General features: G+C 33.9%; 4 protein-coding genes across 6 annotated transcripts; 3 read left to right on the plus strand and 1 right to left on the minus strand.

Moving 5' to 3' along the window:
* Positions 1 to 513: 513 nt before the first annotated feature.
* LOC145015256 (lysM domain receptor-like kinase 3) lies at positions 514 to 4342 on the plus strand. Its single transcript, XM_078973710.1, has 12 exons — positions 514 to 1388; positions 1557 to 1590; positions 1687 to 1691; positions 1787 to 1948; positions 2030 to 2232; positions 2331 to 2420; positions 2510 to 2603; positions 2694 to 2845; positions 2945 to 3036; positions 3355 to 3493; positions 3651 to 3749; positions 3957 to 4342. The coding sequence occupies exons 1-12, from the start codon at positions 755 to 757 to the stop codon at positions 4119 to 4121; spliced, it is 1869 nt and encodes a 622-aa protein (XP_078829836.1). The 5' UTR covers positions 514 to 754; the 3' UTR covers positions 4122 to 4342.
* A 1638-nt stretch (positions 4343 to 5980) lies between these two features.
* Positions 5981 to 11974, plus strand: LOC145015373 (condensin complex subunit 2-like). 3 transcript variants are annotated; one of them, XM_078973838.1, is made up of 14 exons: positions 5981 to 6393; positions 6477 to 6575; positions 7263 to 7380; positions 7598 to 7668; positions 7739 to 7799; positions 7886 to 8086; positions 8160 to 8404; positions 8502 to 8646; positions 8829 to 9085; positions 9170 to 9203; positions 9286 to 9410; positions 9488 to 9595; positions 9685 to 9872; positions 11825 to 11974. In XM_078973838.1, the coding sequence occupies exons 1-13, from the start codon at positions 6133 to 6135 to the stop codon at positions 9868 to 9870; spliced, it is 1911 nt and encodes a 636-aa protein (XP_078829964.1). In that variant the 5' UTR covers positions 5981 to 6132; the 3' UTR covers positions 9871 to 9872; positions 11825 to 11974. The 3 variants fall into 3 exon arrangements, with proteins under 3 accessions (XP_078829964.1, XP_078829965.1, XP_078829966.1); XM_078973839.1 differs by having other exon boundaries at positions 11829 to 11974; XM_078973840.1 differs by lacking the exon at positions 11825 to 11974 and adding an exon at positions 10003 to 10112.
* Positions 9895 to 10988, minus strand: LOC145015375 (uncharacterized). Its single transcript, XM_078973841.1, has 3 exons — positions 10775 to 10988; positions 10495 to 10518; positions 9895 to 10338 (listed from the first exon to the last, which is right to left on the minus strand). Exons 1-3 carry the CDS (start codon positions 10986 to 10988, stop codon positions 10013 to 10015), a joined length of 564 nt encoding a protein of 187 aa, XP_078829967.1. The 3' UTR covers positions 9895 to 10012.
* Positions 11975 to 13104: 1130 nt separating the features above from the next.
* LOC145017336 (uncharacterized) lies at positions 13105 to 16557 on the plus strand. Its single transcript, XM_078975383.1, has 2 exons — positions 13105 to 13545; positions 13745 to 16557. Exons 1-2 carry the CDS (start codon positions 13225 to 13227, stop codon positions 16463 to 16465), a joined length of 3042 nt encoding a protein of 1013 aa, XP_078831509.1. The 5' UTR covers positions 13105 to 13224; the 3' UTR covers positions 16466 to 16557.
* The last annotated feature ends 1672 nt before the right edge of the window (positions 16558 to 18229 follow it).

Consider the following 18229-nt stretch of genomic DNA (forward strand, 5'->3'; position numbering starts at 1 on the left):
TACAATTTTTATATATTATTGTGTTGTATGTTCTTATGAAATCAATGATATCTATTTCAGAACATAACACAATAATATATATTCAATTTCATTGATACAATAATATATACATAGTGTATATATGGGCTAGCTATACAAAGGTTTGTGGACTAAGTTAGGCTAAACAATAAACCATTACACAATACATAAATGGACCATTAACACAAAAGAAATGAAGCTAAAAGTAAACATACATACGTAAAAAATTAGTTCTTTTTTAAGACAAAGAAGGTTAAACTTTAGGAAGATGACTTAATCGGTAATTTTTGGTAAACCATTGGATGATTTATTTAATTTCAATATATTAGTTATTTAAATACTAGTTTAAATGTTTTTAATAAAATAATTCAATAACAATCATTGTTTTCACTTTTTCAATAATAACCACAAGTAAAATGATTAAAAAAATCATTAGAAAAGAATCCATCTTCATAATTAAACAACATAAACTCCAAAGAAGTGAAAAAAACCAGAGCAACGACTTTCGATGGCGGCAACATTCAGCTGTCGACTAGTCAAACACGCCTACTGCCTACAATCAAAACCCGACAGCCATTTGTTTAATCAGTCAATCAAAATATGCATATATTCTCCTGGTGATTCTTCAATCCAATTATTTTTCTCGTCAAATCATTCGTTTGCTCCATACAATTTCAACGGAACCAAACAGAATCGGTCAACGCTGGCTTCAATTTTACATGAACCCTAAGAAATCATGTTGGAGCTCAATATGGGGTTCCGATTATTAGTAGTTTTGTTCTTGAGCTCAATTTATTTCTGTTCATTAGTTCAATCCAGATGCAGCAGAGGTTGTAATTTGGCGCTTGGTTCGTACTACGTCTTACCTGGGAATGAACTCCTTCCAATTTCCGAATACATGGACACCGATATCAACAGTATTCTGCAGTATAATCGTGGGACTATCCCTAATCAGGATAGTGTCCAATCGTTTATCAGGATTAACGTGCCGTTTCCTTGCGACTGTATCAACGGGGAGTTCTTAGGCCATGTGTTCAACTACAATATTAGGTCTCAGGATACGTATACACTGATTGCGAGTGAAAGGTACGCGAATTTGACGACTCCGGCATGGATTCAGAGGTTTAATCGTTATGATCCGAACCGTATCCCCGATGTTAACGTCACCATTAACGTCACGGTGAATTGTTCGTGTGGGGATAGTTCAATTTCGAAGGATTATGGTTTGTTCGTGACGTATCCTCTCCGGTCAGGTGAGACTTTGGATTCGGTTTCTTCCGCCGCGAATCTTAGTTCCGACTTAATTCGAAGCTATAATCCCGATGCAAATTTTAGCGCTGTCAATTCGTTGATATACATTCCGGGCCGAGGTTAGTATTTGGAACTGTTCAACGGATTCTTAGGCACCTGTTTTTGGCTTGAAAATATGTGATTGTGTTACTTGATGATGATCAATTGGAATAGATTCTATGAAAATTATCCACTACTTGTTAGCATCTTCGAGAAATTGATGTGTTCTAATGTTTGATTTTTGGCAGATGAAAATGGAAATTATCCACCCATAAGAACCAGGTACCTTCTTGTTCTTCAATAGCATCTTATTTGCTGAAATTGATGACTGCTTTTATACATTTAACAAGTCTTCTTCTCCATTCTTATCTTTTGCAGCTCAGGTGACCCAATTTTCCATGGCCTTTTTACCATATTTTCTTGAATAAAAATGTGAGTTTTGAAGTTATGAAGCTACAATCTACATTCACATTAACAGGATTATCAGGGGGAGCCATAGCTGGAATAGCTATAGCAGTAGTAGCTGGGGTGCTGTTACTTGCAGGATGCTTATACTATGGATTTTACAGAAACAAAAATTCAGAAAAGAATTCAGCTTTGTTAAAGAACGCACAGGTTCAACTTATGCAGTCTCCTCGAGGTATTTATCACAAAATTCATCTCCATTTCTATTGATAAAATCTGTATTGATTTGTTGATTTGTGTTCTTTTTCAAACTTAGGGCCAGGTGGCACTTCAATTGGAGGTTCAAATTCCAGTGGTCATCCTGTTAGTGTCTCACCTGGGCTTACAGGGATAACAGTTGACAAATCAGTGGAGTTTTCATATGAAGAGCTTTCAAAGGCCACAGATGAATTCAGTCTTGCTAATAAGATTGGTCAAGGTGGTTTTGGTGCTGTTTATTATGCAGAACTCAGAGGCGAGGTTTGGAATTATAATTTTAGATATAATTATATGATTTTATCTGTTAATTCTTGCATTTAGCCCGATTTTTTAAAATTCCTTATTGGAAACTTTTTCAGAAAGCTGCTATCAAGAAGATGGATATGCAAGCATCAAGAGAATTTTTAGCCGAATTGAAGGTCTTAACACATGTTCATCATCTAAACCTGGTATGCAGTATTTCAATTAATAAATATATTTATCAAGATTTTGAGTTGACCATATTTTTTTTTTTAACATTTGACTTTATATTTTGCAGGTGCGTTTAATAGGATATTGTGTGGAGGGCTCCCTTTTTTTGGTGTATGAGTTCATTGAAAATGGAAACTTGAGTCAACATTTACATGGAACAGGTGAATTTAAGTTCAAACATAACAACTAATTTCTATAATGAATACATCCAAACAAGAGAAATTTATGTTCTTTATAATGTCCATTTTCAGCAAGGGACCCACTATCCTGGTCAACTCGGGTCCAAATCGCCCTTGACTCAGCAAGAGGTCTTGAGTATATCCATGAGCATACTGTTCCTGTTTATATACATCGTGATATTAAATCAGCAAATATATTGATTGACAAAAATTATCATGGAAAGGTGTGTGAATGTTTATACTTTATATTGTCATATTTTTATTTTTTTAGTGATAAAGTTGAAGATGGAAATGATTTATTGGCACTACATGTTTACTTTTAGGTTGCAGATTTTGGTTTAACAAAGCTGACTGAAGTTGGAAGCAATTCTTTGCCCACACGTCTTGTGGGTACCTTCGGATATATGCCACCAGAGTAAGGGTTAATTTTGTCTTTTTACCAAGAACCCTTATGCATAGTTGTATGTGGGTTCATAGAATCCTACATTAAGATTTTTTTCTTCCACGTGACTAGACAAGCTTTCTAGGGCCTTTTTAAATAGTGAGGGCATTTACGTCTTTTGCACATACAAGAGGTTAAGAGTGAGTGTACATGTCCTACCTTTTTGGATGGGACAAAAACTTGCAATTTTTGTTCCATTCACAGTACACAATACACAATACACAGTACACAGTACACATAATGGCAGTACACAATATACAGTACACAGATTCTCAAATTATTGGGTGACAGGTATGCACAATATGGCGATGTTTCTCCAAAAGTGGATGTGTATGCATTTGGGGTTGTACTTTATGAACTTATTTCAGCCAAGGAAGCCATAGTTAAAGCAAATGGCTCTAATGCTGACTCAAAAGGGCTAGTTGCCTTGGTGAGTTTTAATTCCCATGTATTTAACTAATTGTCACATGTTTGTTTGTTTTTTTTTTCTTAATTTTCTATATTAAGTTGTTCTTTCTGCATTAAGTAAAAAAGAAACACTCGTGTATATATAACAACTAATTAGTTTGATATTTGATGATTTACAGTTTGATGAAGTTTTGAGTCAACCCGATCCAAAAGATGACTTGGTGAAGATGATTGATCCTAGGCTCGGGGATAACTACCCTCTTGATTCAGTTCGTAAGGTAAATCTTTCGTTTTTTGATGAGGAGGGTATTTACGTCTTTTGGTAAGACGAGAGATAAAAAATGAGTCTATGTCCCACCTTTTTGTGTGGGACAGTCCCAAGTGGCATCAGTCACAGTCCAATGCATGTCAAACGCAGTATATGGTTACCATGAACTATCATGTCTTGTCCTGTGTAACAATTTTTATTGCGAATTGGAATGCAGATGGCGCAGCTTGCGAAAGCTTGTACGCATGAGAATCCGCAACTACGGCCAAGTATGAGATCGATTGTGGTTGCATTAATGACGCTTTCGTCCTCCACGGAGGATTGGGATGTTGGTTCCTTTTATGAAAATCAGACTCTTGTGAACTTAATGTCTGGAAGATAGTGACAAGAATTTGTGATTACTTTTCCCTCTTTGTTTCTTGATATATATATTTTTTATGATTCTTTTGGGATGTGCAAGTGTAATGTAATGTATCAACAAATTATTTATTGTTTTTATGATGTAGATTAGTTTGATGAGTGTTGTATGAAAGAAAGGGAATTACATTATGTGTATTACATGATATTATATTAGTGGATATTAGTAAATGTTTATTTTTCCTATATTCTTTAGAAGGTTAAATTTTAGTATTTATTTAATTAAGCATTATTGCAACATACATCTTTTTTTTTTTTTTTTTTTTTTGTCTATTATCATTTTAGAAAACATAATTTTGAATAAATATTTAAGGACTATGTTATAAGGCTAGACGGTATCTCCCTGCCATACCATGCCGTGGGGTGACGTGGCACTACATGGAGGTGGGGGAACACCCCACTACCTGGTGTGGTGATTGCGATACTTCCACCGTAGGAAGCAAAAACGCAATGCAACAACATTTCTTTTTTCTTCTTTTTGTTTTTTTTCTTTAGTTTGTCACTTGTACAATACAATATACTAATGTTTCATATATATATATATATATAAATAAAAGAAGTGTGGGTGACCATTTACTAAAAGTGAGAGAAGAGTAGAAGAAAATTTTTTGACATTGATTTTACGGGGTAAAACAGAGGAGAGTGAAAGGGGTACACCCCCAACCTTAGTATACGATAAAAAGAAACACTATTATATCTAAGAAAGTCTCTTAATTGATTATACATTAGGTAAATATTCATTTAAGATAGAAACTAATTTTGTGAGTCTCTTTTGAACAAAAAAGAAATTGTGATACTTATTTATAGTTATATACATGGCCAAAAATTTCAAGAAAGGAAAAAAAAACAGCATTAAATTTCGTTATTTTTAACATCCAAGAAAAATAATGAAAAAATCATTGTCTAGTGTATTATTATTATTATATAACATTATTTATAAAAATATAATATGTTTTCTATTACAAAATTACAGTAGGCAAAAATTTAAAACCTAACAATATTTTTATAGAAGATTACAAATAAGAATTATTATGAACAATATTCTTTTACAAATATTTTTCTGGAACGTTGGTTTTTATTTTATTATTATTTTTATATTATTATTGGATATTAAAAGTGAGAAAATTAATAGAAAATAATTTTTTTTTGGCTCTGGAAATATATGATCACGGATACATAAGTCCTTAAACAATACTCATGGATGAATATCTCTACTTTTACCACAACCATACAACGATAGAACTAGAGAAACTTAAAATTTGTTTTTGCAAACAAACAACTTTAAATATCTGTTTGATAGGATAAAATTTGGAACGAGTGTGCATACATAAGTCATGTGCCATGAATTAATTTATACATTTAGATACACATTTTGAATAAATATTCTCTAAAGATTCATGTTATAATTTTATAACTGAATAAAATATTCCAATTTTTTAGTTAGTAACGAGTCTCTGTTTTGATTAGAACACATGTTTTGCAATAACTGAATCAACAAAATAATAACAGACAAACAACTTTTCTTCCATACAATGTCCTCTTTAATATTTTTTAAATTAAATCTGAAATTTGGATTATGATATATATAAATGAAAAATTGGAACTAAAGTAAAAACAAAATAGAAGACAAGAAGTCAAAGAGGCATTGGTTATTCTTTGATCTAGTAAAAGCTTATCAATGGCTGTAATTTTTCATAAAGCAAAAACCGTCACAATCAACAGTAAATCCAATCTGAACGGCTACAACCGCAAGTTCACTGAAGTTCCATGTACATCACATACACCATAAACTTCCTCTTGCAAGTTCCAACTTCAAAACAAAGGAGGGAAAGTTGTTCACTTTTATCTCAGTTGTTGAACACGCTCCTCGGAACTTTCACTCTTTTTGCAAATTCATCATGAAATCTGAACAATATTGAGAATCCGAAACCTAAAAAAGGATTGAAGCTTAGTGCAAATTTGTGACTTGAACTAGAATGGCTGAATTGGTAAGCCCTAATGCTACACATGTGAAGAAACAGAGAGCGACGATCCTATCTCCGGTCACCACCTTCGTTCTCGGCTCCAACAATGATCAACTTGAACGTGCTCAGGCACGCGCCGCCCGTGCTGCTTCCATCCGCCGGAAGCCGGTAACGTTCAATAACGCAGCTGATGATAATCCTGCCGGTGCTTTTCTAGGTCAAGAGCAGATCATGGAATTGTTCCAGAATTGCATCAAATTAGCTAGTGAAAATGTCTCTACTACTTTTAGCGCTAGTGTGTTTTAACAGATTCATTTTTCGAGTATGATTCATGATTTAACCTTTGTCTGTTGCAGAAAATTAATCAGAAGAATACTTGGGAGCTGAATTTGATCGATCATCTACGTGACATTATAAAAGTCGAAGAAGATGATGTTGAGACCAATTTTCAGAAGGTACCGAAGAGCGAAGATCAATTTGATTTATGTTGAAGTCTTTATCAAAGTTATTTGTACTTATTGACAGTAGCTTTAATTCCTTTTGAAATCTACTTTTCTTCTTTCCTTAAGAGGTTGTCCTTTTATTTAATTTAGACCTGTTAGAACTACATCATTTAGCGATCCATTTATAACAAAGGTAATGCATTGTTTGACCACATTGGGTGTATATGGCTTGCTAGTGCATACTTAATTATGATGGAGGTCTATCAAAATATAATTAAGAGAACTCGTGAAAGAAACTTTAACCACATCACTCTTTCTTGTGTATATCTTTTAAGTGATTATTAATTACTAGAAAGCTACAAGAATGAGTAACCTTTAAGTGTTGTTTATTTAAGCAGGAATCGGTGTAATCTTTAAGTTTTGTTCAAGTGTAGATCACTTTTGACACAACATGAATTCCAAATCTGGTTCGGAATCCACACAAGCTTTGTCCAGACCAGACAAGACATGTACATGCACAGTTTGAAAAGTATAATAAAATATTCGTTTTCTTGCTTGATTTTCTAGTTTTCTTAAGATTTTATCTTATCTATTCCACAATTTAACCTACAAAAAGAAACAAATGGAGTTGGATAGTTAGAGTAGAAACAATTTCTTATAATTTGGATCACAAATCACAATGCATCTTTTCAAGTGCAGGCAAGTTGCACTCTTGAAGCAGGAGTTAAAATATATTCAACAAGGGTGGATTCTGTCCATGCTGAGGCATATAAATTCCTTGGAGCCATTAATCGAGTTGGACAAGACATGGAACAAGGTTAGTTATATCACATTATACTTATCATTCCAAGAAAAAATAGTCTTTAGTACCTTGTCATCCATTATAACTTATAATGTAAAGTGATGTATGGCTTATAGCTATATATAAATATGTTTTTCCTATTTCATTGGTTCAAATGTTCAATGGAAAAGTCAAAAGACCTTATATTGTAGAAATATTCAAGGGTTCCTTTTGTGTGATACATGTTTATCAGGCAATTTAGAGGATGGAAACACCAACACTGAGCAAAGGAAACAAAGTACTAAAAAGGAGCATGAACAAAAGGTCTTTCATCATCTCATCTTCAATCTTGTTTGAATACCTACCTTAAACCTAATGCATCATACATTTACAGTTTTCTCCTCTTTCAACACTGGAATCATCATTTGAGAATCTTAATCTGAAGAAATTTGATCGTAAGGGCACAACTTATTACTTATACCTTTAAATTTTTTTTTTCTTTTCCATAAAAGGGTGTCATGAAATTATCTTTATTCTCTAGTTGCTTTTACTGTGGATCCTCTTTATCATCAAACGTCTGCTCAGTTTGATGAAGGAGGGGCAAAAGGTCTTTTACTGAATAATCTTGGAGTCTATGGTGGGTGTCGTGTCCTTTTTGATTCACTTGAAGTAACTGCAAACTGCATGTCTTGTTCCCCCCAAACTGATAAACTCGAGACAATTGATATCTCGTATGCAAAAGGTATGTTTTTATATGGAGGGCAAAATGGTCATTTTACAAAATTACAAGGATCTTGTATTTCATTCATCTGTAGACTGCATGGAACAAATGGCAATTAACATCTCCAAAAACAAAGAAATCTCACCAACTCTCAAGGAGATAGTCAACATGTTTGATGATAAAAGACCACCAGACACCGTTTTTGCCCAAAATTCTCGTGAACCTGATTATGACGATTATGCCCTTGATGATGATCAAAATGATAACTTTGGAACGTGGGATTTTGTTAATGACAACGAGGGCACTTATGAAAGGGAGGAAGAAGTAGAACCCCACGAGGTGCCTGAATCTTGATCATTTTTCAGTCTTTGAAAAATCTACTCAATTATAGCATCATGCTTTTCATTTTTCTTATTATCTTGTTTTTTGTTTGTAGGAAAATGAGCAATATGAATCTCATGATCATGATGTAGATAAAAAATTTATAAAAATTGATGACTTTTTGTTTCCAAGACGGGGTTTGACCACAAGTCAAAATGCCTGGGCGGGCCCTGAACATTGGAAATATAATAAGGCTAAAGGTATAACAGTTTGTACTGTGTTTGACATGCATTGGACTGACACTGTGACGTGATGTGCATGGACAGTTGACACACACTTGTTCTCAATCTCTTGTCTGTGCAAAAGACATAAATACCCTCCTTATCCTCATCATCAAAAGTTGATATTTTGTTTTTCATTTAATTTGTGATATGTTTTATAGGTCCAGAAGCTTCTAGTTCTACCAAGGAAAATGGATCACCATTGTTCAAAAAACCAAGAAACAAGAAACAATTTGAAGCAGATATAGATTTTATGAAAGCTTTGGAAAATGACATTGTTGACCCCTTCATTCCTCCTAAAAATCCCAACTCATTGTTATTGCCTGCAAATAGAGAACCTTGTAACACAATGCTTCCGGAAGATTGCCATTATCAACCTGAGAATCTAGTGACACTATTTCTTCTACCAAATGTTTTGGTAATTTCACCTCTGTTTAAATTTATTGTATAACTATCATATCACCCATAAATCAAACTTAATGATTCTTTTGTTTATTTCTAGTGCTTTGGGAAGAAGAGAGGAAAGAGGAATTCAGGTCAATTGATTTCTTCTATACAAATCATTCTTATTGTTTATCTACAGAATGTGATATTATTGTGTTAACATCTTATCATCAGATGAAGTTCATCAACAAGAAGCTAATCCATCATGGGGTGATGATGATTGTGGAATTGGTGACCAATTTGATGATGGAAATGCTTATAGTGATGTTGATGACTCTCTTGTCTCTCAACCACGTCAGGTTTGTTTATTAAAACTCCAATGTGATAACATGTATATATGTTCCTTAATTTCTTGCTATTCATAAACTTAACACAGGTAGAAAAAATCGACATCCAATATGACAAAAAATCCAAACAAGTTGATGTTCATGTACTAAAAGATACTCTTTGGTCAACCATTCAAGAAATGCAGAAATCAGCCGGAGTAAATTTTCTTTTTCTTTAGATGACAAAAAATTCCATAAATGATAGCAATGGAAACTCTATTATTAATACTGATAGTTGTGATTGCAGGATGAAGATTTGTCTTTTAAAAACATTTTATCATCTTCCCCAACCACATCAAATGATGACATCACCCCACACCTGTCTTTCATCTGCGTATTACATTTAGCCAATGAGCATGGATTAACCCTCAACAGCTCCCCTGACATGGATGACGTCAGCATCCATCTCCCCTCCCACCCCAACATCCCATAAAGGTACGTTTTTTTTCCCCTACTATTACAATCAACAATTTATAATAATATAATCAAACACAATAACACTATTCACAAAATTTTCATGAATTTCTGTGTATAAATGTTTCAAGCTAACAAAAAACAATGACAGTATGCAAAGATCAAAAGACCTCCGTGCCCCTAACACCGACTTCTTTCCATCCTCGTTGGCGGGCCCGCAACTCCCACTTTCTGGTTTCTTGTTTTTGTAAGGCTAAAGCTGCTTCAGCTTTTTCACGAGCTTCTTCACATGTTTCCATTCCGGAGTTACACTTGTCTGCTTCCTTTTGATATTGTGATGTCAGCTTTTTTGCCTCGAGTAATGCCATGTCAGCACGTTGTTGACTTTCTAATGCTTCTGCTTCTCTTAGTTTAAGTTCTTCTGATAGAAGCTCTGCAAAGTTCTTTTCCGTGTCCCCATCCACTTCCGGATCATGCTTTGAACAATCTGATTCAGTCAAATATTCCATCAAAAATTGAATATAAATACCAATGTACTTATGAAAGTATATTGCTATTATGCATATATAGTAAAGTACATTGTCGATATTGGAAGTACTTATTTGTTTGTGACTTTGTGTAATACTAATATACTATTACTAACCTGTGAAGGAACTGTTGCCAAGTCCTGTGAGAAAAAAAGAAAATATAAATCAGTTGAGAAATTGATGAAGAATCTGTCATCATTCATCAACAATAAAATCTTCTATTTCTATGTTATGGAGTTAACTATAAAAATGGAGGTTAATGAGAAATGAGATCTGATTAGAGGAAATTGGGTGACAGATCAAATCAAGATTCATAATTTTGAACGAATTAAAGTTAATTAGTGATGGGCAGATGGTGGAATAGTGTAGAAGTGGGACAATTTAGGGTTTACGTACCTTGAGGAAAGGAGAGGGTAGGTTGGGAATCGCAATCGCAGTTGCAAGGAGGGCAAGATACGGCGGAGGAAGAGCGGTGGACGGCGGATAAACCTTCGAGAATATGCCAGTATAGAGGTGGACCTACTAAATAACCTACCAAAGATAGTCCCAAGAACACGATTCCGATTCTCATCATCGCCGGATTGCAAGATCCAGACCTGTTCGGAGCCATCTCTCTCTCTCTCTCTCTCTCTCTCTCTCTCTCTCTCTCTCTCTCTCTCACACACACACACACACACTGTTTCTTTCTTTCTCTCACACACACTGACAATATGTCAATAAGAGTTTCACTTGCACCTGATCTTGAGGAAGATGAAGATGATGTATTGCTAAAAAATCTTGCTGTGGTTGATGAAACCTGAATCGGCAAATGAAAAGAACAAGAGGAAAATCGGCACTTTTCGCGTCACGACTGATGGGAGTTTATTTTACATAAATGGTCCCTCGTTCGAACCCGGTTTAAAAAGTCAGTTTAGCTTGCCAAAAACTCCGGTTAAGCCAAATCGAAAGCCCGGTTATTTATTGCCCTGGTTGGACGGTTGGATCGGACCCTAATATGTTAGTTAATGTACTCTTTTTAATTCTGTTTTATACTAATTTTCAATTTGAGTAGTTAAATTATTTGGGTATTTTTGGAATATAAATATTTTGTTATTTAAAGAAAATTATGTTTTATAATTTAACTAGCTTTTTTAGTTATGCTTTCAAATGCAATTTATAATGGTAACTAGTTAAACATATAAATTATATATTACACTTAACAAAACATAAATTTAATATGTAAAGTATTCGGTGCTCAATGAAAGGGTTTTGAAGAACATTGCTGCATCTTTCTGTGATATAGGGGACATATGTCGTTTATTTACGTAATATTATTTAACAATTAACAGTGGTAACATTGTATCTTATTTCTCTTATATATATTTGTTATGTATCTTGTATTTCTGTTATCACCTCTGGTTTACTAACTCATATGTATGGTGGATCATGCTTTCTTTTTTCCTTTAGGAAGATTGTTGTTGCTGATGCTAGACTGTCCGATTATGAGCTGTATAAAAAAAACTGTAGAGTATAGACACAATTCGCCTATTGTACATGTGTAAATTTTCACCTTTGAGATGAGATTTGACATCTTTTTTGTAAGCATCTGTGTTCCTACTTCTTACTTTGCAATTCTTTGCTAATGTTACGTCAATATTATTTTAGTACTAAATTCTTAAAAATTTATGTAAAAATATGGGAAACACTGGTTGATTGAAAAAACCAATCCAAAATGAAACTGAAAAAATTACAATAAATCGAAACTGAAAAACTGAAGTCTATAAAAAAGGATGGTGTGTCTTTTAATTTATCAAAAACCTATCAAGTCAATTCTAAGTTTGGAATAGTTTATGCAGCGACCAAATGTTCTAAGTTATAAACACTTTCTGGAGTGTTTGATCAACATTTGTTGATTCAGTACCTTTTACTAATACGAAAGGTATCATTGCTTTCATTTTCATCGCCAATAAAATCACTGTAACATTTGTTATAAGTACGTGCTTCACTTCCCTAATTAAATATATGAAGATGGAACTAAAGACTAATAACGTTTGATCATGAAAATAAATATTTCAATCTAGAATGTGAAACCCATTTGATTCGCTCCAAACTTGTAATAATTTTACGAATTTAGATTTTAATTTTCAATTCGTTTACCTGTTTATCCATAAATGTTTATCATTTTAATAAATGGGTCGGATATGGATCACTTTCGATCTATATATATATATATCGATCTATATATATATATATATATATATATATATATATATATATATATATATATATATATATATATATATATATATATAACTTGATGTCCAAATAAAATGTGATGGACTTTGAGTATTCTTTAATGTATATCTTGTTTAGGTAAATATTTTATTTTTTTGAGAAATATTACTTTGTGGAACACATAAAACTTATTTAAATTTAATATTATAAAAAACCAAGTTATTGGGTCGGGTATTTGTTGATAGGTCTACCCTCAATAGGCATCATCAAAATTGATTTTATCAATGATTTTTTTAGAACAAATATTTTTAGTTTTTGACCATGATATATTTTGTAATCTAAAATATTCACTTAACTTTTGAAAAATCGTTATGTATGGTACCAAATTGAAAGCTTGATAATCAAATAATCTATTCAAACATTTTATGAAATGTCGTCATGTTACAATATAATAATCTATTAAAAGAATATTACTTGTACATCTAAAATTAAAATTAGATTTACAAGTAAAAAGTAAAAAGTAAAAACGACCGAGCGCAATCAGTAACTAACCATACAGTGACCAACGCCGGCGTCGGAAAACCACCACCGGAGAAGCACGGAAATCTCAGTAATCTGGATCGACGCACGTAATGCCCTCCAAAGTACCATCGGATCTGATCAATCAATCTCAGATCGGATTCCGAGAAGTCGCCGGACTATCATCCTTTAACCCTCAACACCCAACCCTAAAATCTCTTCCAACCGTCGAAAACTCCATCTCCGCCCTAGACCCGTCGCCTTCTCGCCTCCGATGTAAACATTGTGAAAGAAAGCTCCTCAGAGGTTCACAGTCACTGATTTGCCTATACTGTGGGCAATGCCAGGCCAAGGACCTACCTCCCGAACCCATCTCCTTCAATTCCACCACTGGTTACCGTTGGCTACTTCAATCATTGAATTTGAATGCTTCGGTTAGTGTTTTTCTTTCAGATTCATTCGTTCCTCTATTAATTTCTTGTTCTCCACTGGTTTTAGTATGAGTCTCATGTAAGCATATTTTTAAAGTAGGTTTAGTTACATTGAAGTGTATGATTTCGTGGCATTTTGATTCTTTATCTTGTGTGATGTGATGATGTTATGCTCTGCACTGAAAGTTTATTTTATTTTCAGGAAATGATTGAGCCTTTGGTGGAAGAAAAGAGAAGAGACACAGTTGGGACTCCAGTTGAAGGTGTAAAAGCTTTGTCTGAGTTCTTAGATGTGCAGATTAGATGGCCAGATAAGCTTGAGATACCTGAGACCAGTTATGTCAACAAGATGCTTGATCATAGCAGTTCTTTAAATGATACCACAGTTGGCTGGGATAACTTTGAACAAAGAGATAGTGGCTCTGATGATGCATCCGAAGAACTTGCAGTTAGTAGTAAAGATGATCAAAGTGATGGGTTTGGAGATCAAGATAATCTTAGTCTCTTCCAGACTGATGATCCTAAAACTGCTGATATGTCATCTGATTTGAGTGGTGATCGTGATGCAGAAATTGAGGATTCTAAAGCTAATGCATCCGTGTCCTTTGATTTAAGCAGGAATTCTTCATTTGGAGATGACACAGAAGTTCAATCTGTGAGTTTTAAGGAACAAAATGAGGATTCTGAAACTACTGCCGCCATGTCATCTGAACTTAGAAGAAATTCTTCTTCTGAAAATGAGGAAGAGATTGAGTCTGCGAATTCTAGAGCACAAATTGAGGATTCCAAAGCTAATGCATCTGTGCACTTTGATTTAAGCAGGAATTCTTCGTTTGGAGATGAAACAGAAAATCCATCTGTGAATTTTAGGGAACAGAATGAGGAATTTGAAACTACTTCTGCCATGTCATCTGATCTTAGAAGAAATTCTTCTTCTGAAAATGAGGAAGAGATTGAGTCTGTGAATTCTAGATCACAAATTGAGGATTCTAAAGCTAATGCATCTGTGCACTTTGATTTAAGTAGGAATTCTTCATTTGGAGATGACACAGAAATTCAATCTGTGAATTTTAGGAATGAGAATGATGATTCTAAAACTACTGATGCCATGTCATTTGATCTTAGAAGAAATTCTTCTTCTGAAAATGAGGAAGAGATTCAGTCTGTGAGTTCCAGAGGACAGAATGAGGATTCTAAAACTGCTTCTGTATCCTTTGATTTAAGTGGGAATGATTCATCTGAACATGATGCAGAAATTCAACCTGTGATTTTGAGGGAACAAAATGAGGATTCTAAAGCTAATTCTGCTGATTTGAACAGGGATTCATCATCTGAAGATGACACAAAAATCCAATCTATGAGTTCTAAGAGACAGAATGAGGATTCTAAAACTGCTGACATATCTTTAAATTCATCAGGAGATGAAACAGCTGTGAATTCTAGGGCACAAAATGAGGAATTTGAAGCTTCTGCTAAGAGGAAGGATTCTTCTTCTTCTTCTGGAGATGATGCAGAACTTCAATCTGTGAATTCGAAGGCACAAAATGAGGATGATTCTAAAGCTACTGCATCTGATTTGAATAGAGATTCTTCATCTGGAGATGATGCAGAAATTCAATTAATGAATTCTAGGAGAGAGAATGAGGATTCTAAAACTGCTTCTGTATCATTTGATTTGAGAGGGGATGATTCTTCATCTGAACATGATGCAGATATTCAGCATGTGAATTCAAGAGCACAAATTGAGGATTCTAAAGCTACTTCTGCTAACTTGAGCAGGGATTCTTCATCTGAAGATGAAAAAGAGATTCAATCTGTGAATCATGATCCAGAATTCCAAAATGTGAGTTCTTCTAGGGCACAAAATGAGGATGATTCTAAAGCTACACCTGCCATGTCATCTGATTTGAAAAGGAATTCTTCTTCATCTGGAGATGAAAGAGAAATTCAATCTGTGAATTCTAGGAGACAGAATGATGGTTCTAAAACTGCTGCTATATCTTCCAATTTGAGTGATGATGATTCATCTGAACACCATTCAGAAACTCAGCCTGTGAATTCAAGGGATCAAAATGAGGATGATTCTAAAGCTACTGATTTGAGAAGGAATTCTTCTTCATCTGGAGATGATACAGAGCTTCAATCAACGAGTTCCAGGAGACAGAATGATGAGGATTCTAAAGCTATCACTGCTGATTTGAGAAGAAATTCTTCTTCATCTGGAGATGACACAATGAATTCTAAAAATTCATTTAGAAATGATGCAGAAATTCATCCTGTGAATTTGAGTCCACAAAATGAGGATTCTAAAGCTACTACTGACTTGAGCAGAGATTCTTCTTCTGGAGACGAAAATGAAGATTCTAGAACTTCTGCCATTCCTTCTAATTTAAGTGATGATGCAGAAATTCATCCTGCTGCTGACATGGCATCAGATTTAAACAGGAATTCTTCATCTGGAGATGAAAATCATAGCAGACATGACAAGGATTCTAGAGATGATGCAGAAATTGAGTCTATGAATTCCAGTAGAAGAATGTATGAAGAAGAAGATGCTAAGACTACTACCAAATCCCCTGATTCTTCTTCTACTACAACTCCTGCTACTAATAATAATACTTCATTTGGACATGATGATGATTTGAGTCATGGTGATGGTTCATCTGGAGATGATATAGATTTCCAGTCTGGACATTCCGGATGGAATGATGATTCCAAAGCTTCTACTGTCAAATCCTCTGATTTTAGGAGCGATTATTCTTCATCTGGAGATGATGTGGAAATCCAATCTGGTATGCAAAATCAGGATTTCAAATCTCAAGATTTAAACACCCAAAATCTTAACAACACTTTACACTCTCATCCTTCCATCAATCATGATGACAACATTCAAGAAAAACCGGGTCCCATTCACAAAGATTAACTCTGTGTTTCAACAGATAATGTTGTAAATACTTCATATAGTTTCGTTAAAATGATGTACATCTTTTATATCATCATATGCTAATTTCTCAACTGCTCAATAATATCATCTGATTTGCATCTCTAAATCAACCAGGTATGTCTTGTATTTTGGTTAAACTATAAAAAAAAAACTTTGGATTTTGGTAATTATATATCTCCATCTGTAGTTATGTGCTACATTCAAAATCCCAACTAAAGTTTTTGCAAGAAAAGTATGAAAAAAAAAACTATTTAAAGTTGCAGAAGAATTTATATTAGCAAAACTGTAAAACATCATTTCTTGAGAAATCACAAAAATGATCAATTTGGGTGAAGACTTCTAACAAAATGCCCATCTTCTCCACTATTTATACAAAATAACCATATATTTGGCCAAGAACCCATTGCAAAATCACTAACCATGTTGCATATTGGGTTTGCAAAATTAGCAAAAGCATTGTGAAATTACCATTTTGTTACCTATCAAAGAGGAACTTCATTGTTTTTTCACACAATCTCAATTCCACAATTTATTTTTCATGATATTGTTGTTTTCAAAGAATGTTTTAAAGGTCATTTAGGAAAGCTACGGAGGTAAACGAGCAACAAACTCCTCAGATACAAAAAAAAAAAATGGCGACAATTGCATTTATTTGGGTAACAATTCATTTTCACTTTTAACCCACCATACGATCACTCATGATGGTGAAGAATTTCCACCAATGATTGCCTTGTATGAAGATTGATATCGAGAGTTATCAAGGAGTCAATCAAATGAAGAAAATTGCAAAGATATTATTGGATATATCATAAAGAGATTGTAAAGAAGAATTTTTTCAACAAAACTTAAGAAAATAAAGTTAAAGGGTAGACCAAGGAATGATGGATATCGTAGAACATTTTAGTATGTTGAGTATGTTTTCGACTTGTTCAAGTGTTCCACCATATTGAAAAAACTATAAAAAATATACAATGATTTATTGATAGCGGAAAAGCATTATATCCTTATGAATTTGGATTTTAACTATACATGAAAACAAATAATTTAGAGCGTGAGATAATATTTAGTTTTTATTTGTGATCACCAATAAATCTGTCACGAAACGCAATAATAGCAATGTCATCGGCAGTACTCTATAGTCAAGCGTCGATCATTAATCAAAGGCTTATAAAATATAGATAGGAAAACATCCCAATTTTATGAGACATGTTGTCGTGGTACCTGATTAGATTAGTCTCGTGAAAATAAAGTTTGTTGAGATGGACATGTTGCATGTGATATCCACCTCATAGTCTTTGGATTATAACAACTTAGGGATATGGATACATTAGCACATGAAACTATGTTTCAACCTCCCAAAATAGCCCAATACTTTGGCATTATCATATATGATAACTGTCCTCGCGGTGAGAACCTACTGGTTCGGTCGAGGTGTATAATGTCACAAAAGAGGTTCAAGGTTTAAATCATGACACTTCGAAGATATCACTAATGTTTCACGATTGATCTTACACGTAGATCTTGAAACAGGTTGATGTGGGCCGTTCAATTTTTAATTTTAAAATAAATATAGACAAACCTAATGGTTGAGGTTTATAATTTCACAAAAGTGGTTCAAGGTTCAAATCATTACACACATTAAATATCACTAATGTTTTACAATTGATCTCACATGTGGGTCTTGAATCGGGTTGACGTGGGCCGTTTAATTTTTAATTTTAAAATAAAGAAAAATTTTCATAA

This window comes from Lactuca saligna, chromosome 9 (assembly GCF_052625555.1).
Source record: "Lactuca saligna cultivar CGN05327 chromosome 9, ASM5262555v1, whole genome shotgun sequence".
Classification (NCBI taxonomy): domain Eukaryota; kingdom Viridiplantae; phylum Streptophyta; class Magnoliopsida; order Asterales; family Asteraceae; genus Lactuca; species Lactuca saligna.

Coding starts and splice junctions, on each gene's coding strand:
- LOC145015256 (XM_078973710.1), top strand. CDS start 755: ATGTTGGAGCTCAATATGGGGTTCCGATTATTAGTAGTTTTGTTCTTG. Junction 2,421..2,509: donor ATGTTCATCATCTAAACCTG/GTATGCAGTATT, acceptor TATATTTTGCAG/GTGCGTTTAATAGGATATTG. Junction 3,494..3,650: donor CAAAAGGGCTAGTTGCCTTG/GTGAGTTTTAAT, acceptor GATGATTTACAG/TTTGATGAAGTTTTGAGTCA.
- LOC145015373 (XM_078973838.1), top strand. CDS start 6,133: ATGGCTGAATTGGTAAGCCCTAATGCTACACATGTGAAGAAACAGAGA. Junction 7,381..7,597: donor TGGACAAGACATGGAACAAG/GTTAGTTATATC, acceptor CATGTTTATCAG/GCAATTTAGAGGATGGAAAC. Junction 9,411..9,487: donor TTGTCTCTCAACCACGTCAG/GTTTGTTTATTA, acceptor AACTTAACACAG/GTAGAAAAAATCGACATCCA.
- LOC145015375 (XM_078973841.1), bottom strand. CDS start 10,988: ATGGCTCCGAACAGGTCTGGATCTTGCAATCCGGCGATGATGAGAATC. Junction 10,519..10,774: donor TACCCTCTCCTTTCCTCAAG/GTACGTAAACCC, acceptor TTTTTCTCACAG/GACTTGGCAACAGTTCCTTC. Junction 10,339..10,494: donor TGGCAACAGTTCCTTCACAG/GTTAGTAATAGT, acceptor TGACTGAATCAG/ATTGTTCAAAGCATGATCCG.
- LOC145017336 (XM_078975383.1), top strand. CDS start 13,225: ATGCCCTCCAAAGTACCATCGGATCTGATCAATCAATCTCAGATCGGA. Junction 13,546..13,744: donor CATTGAATTTGAATGCTTCG/GTTAGTGTTTTT, acceptor TTTTATTTTCAG/GAAATGATTGAGCCTTTGGT.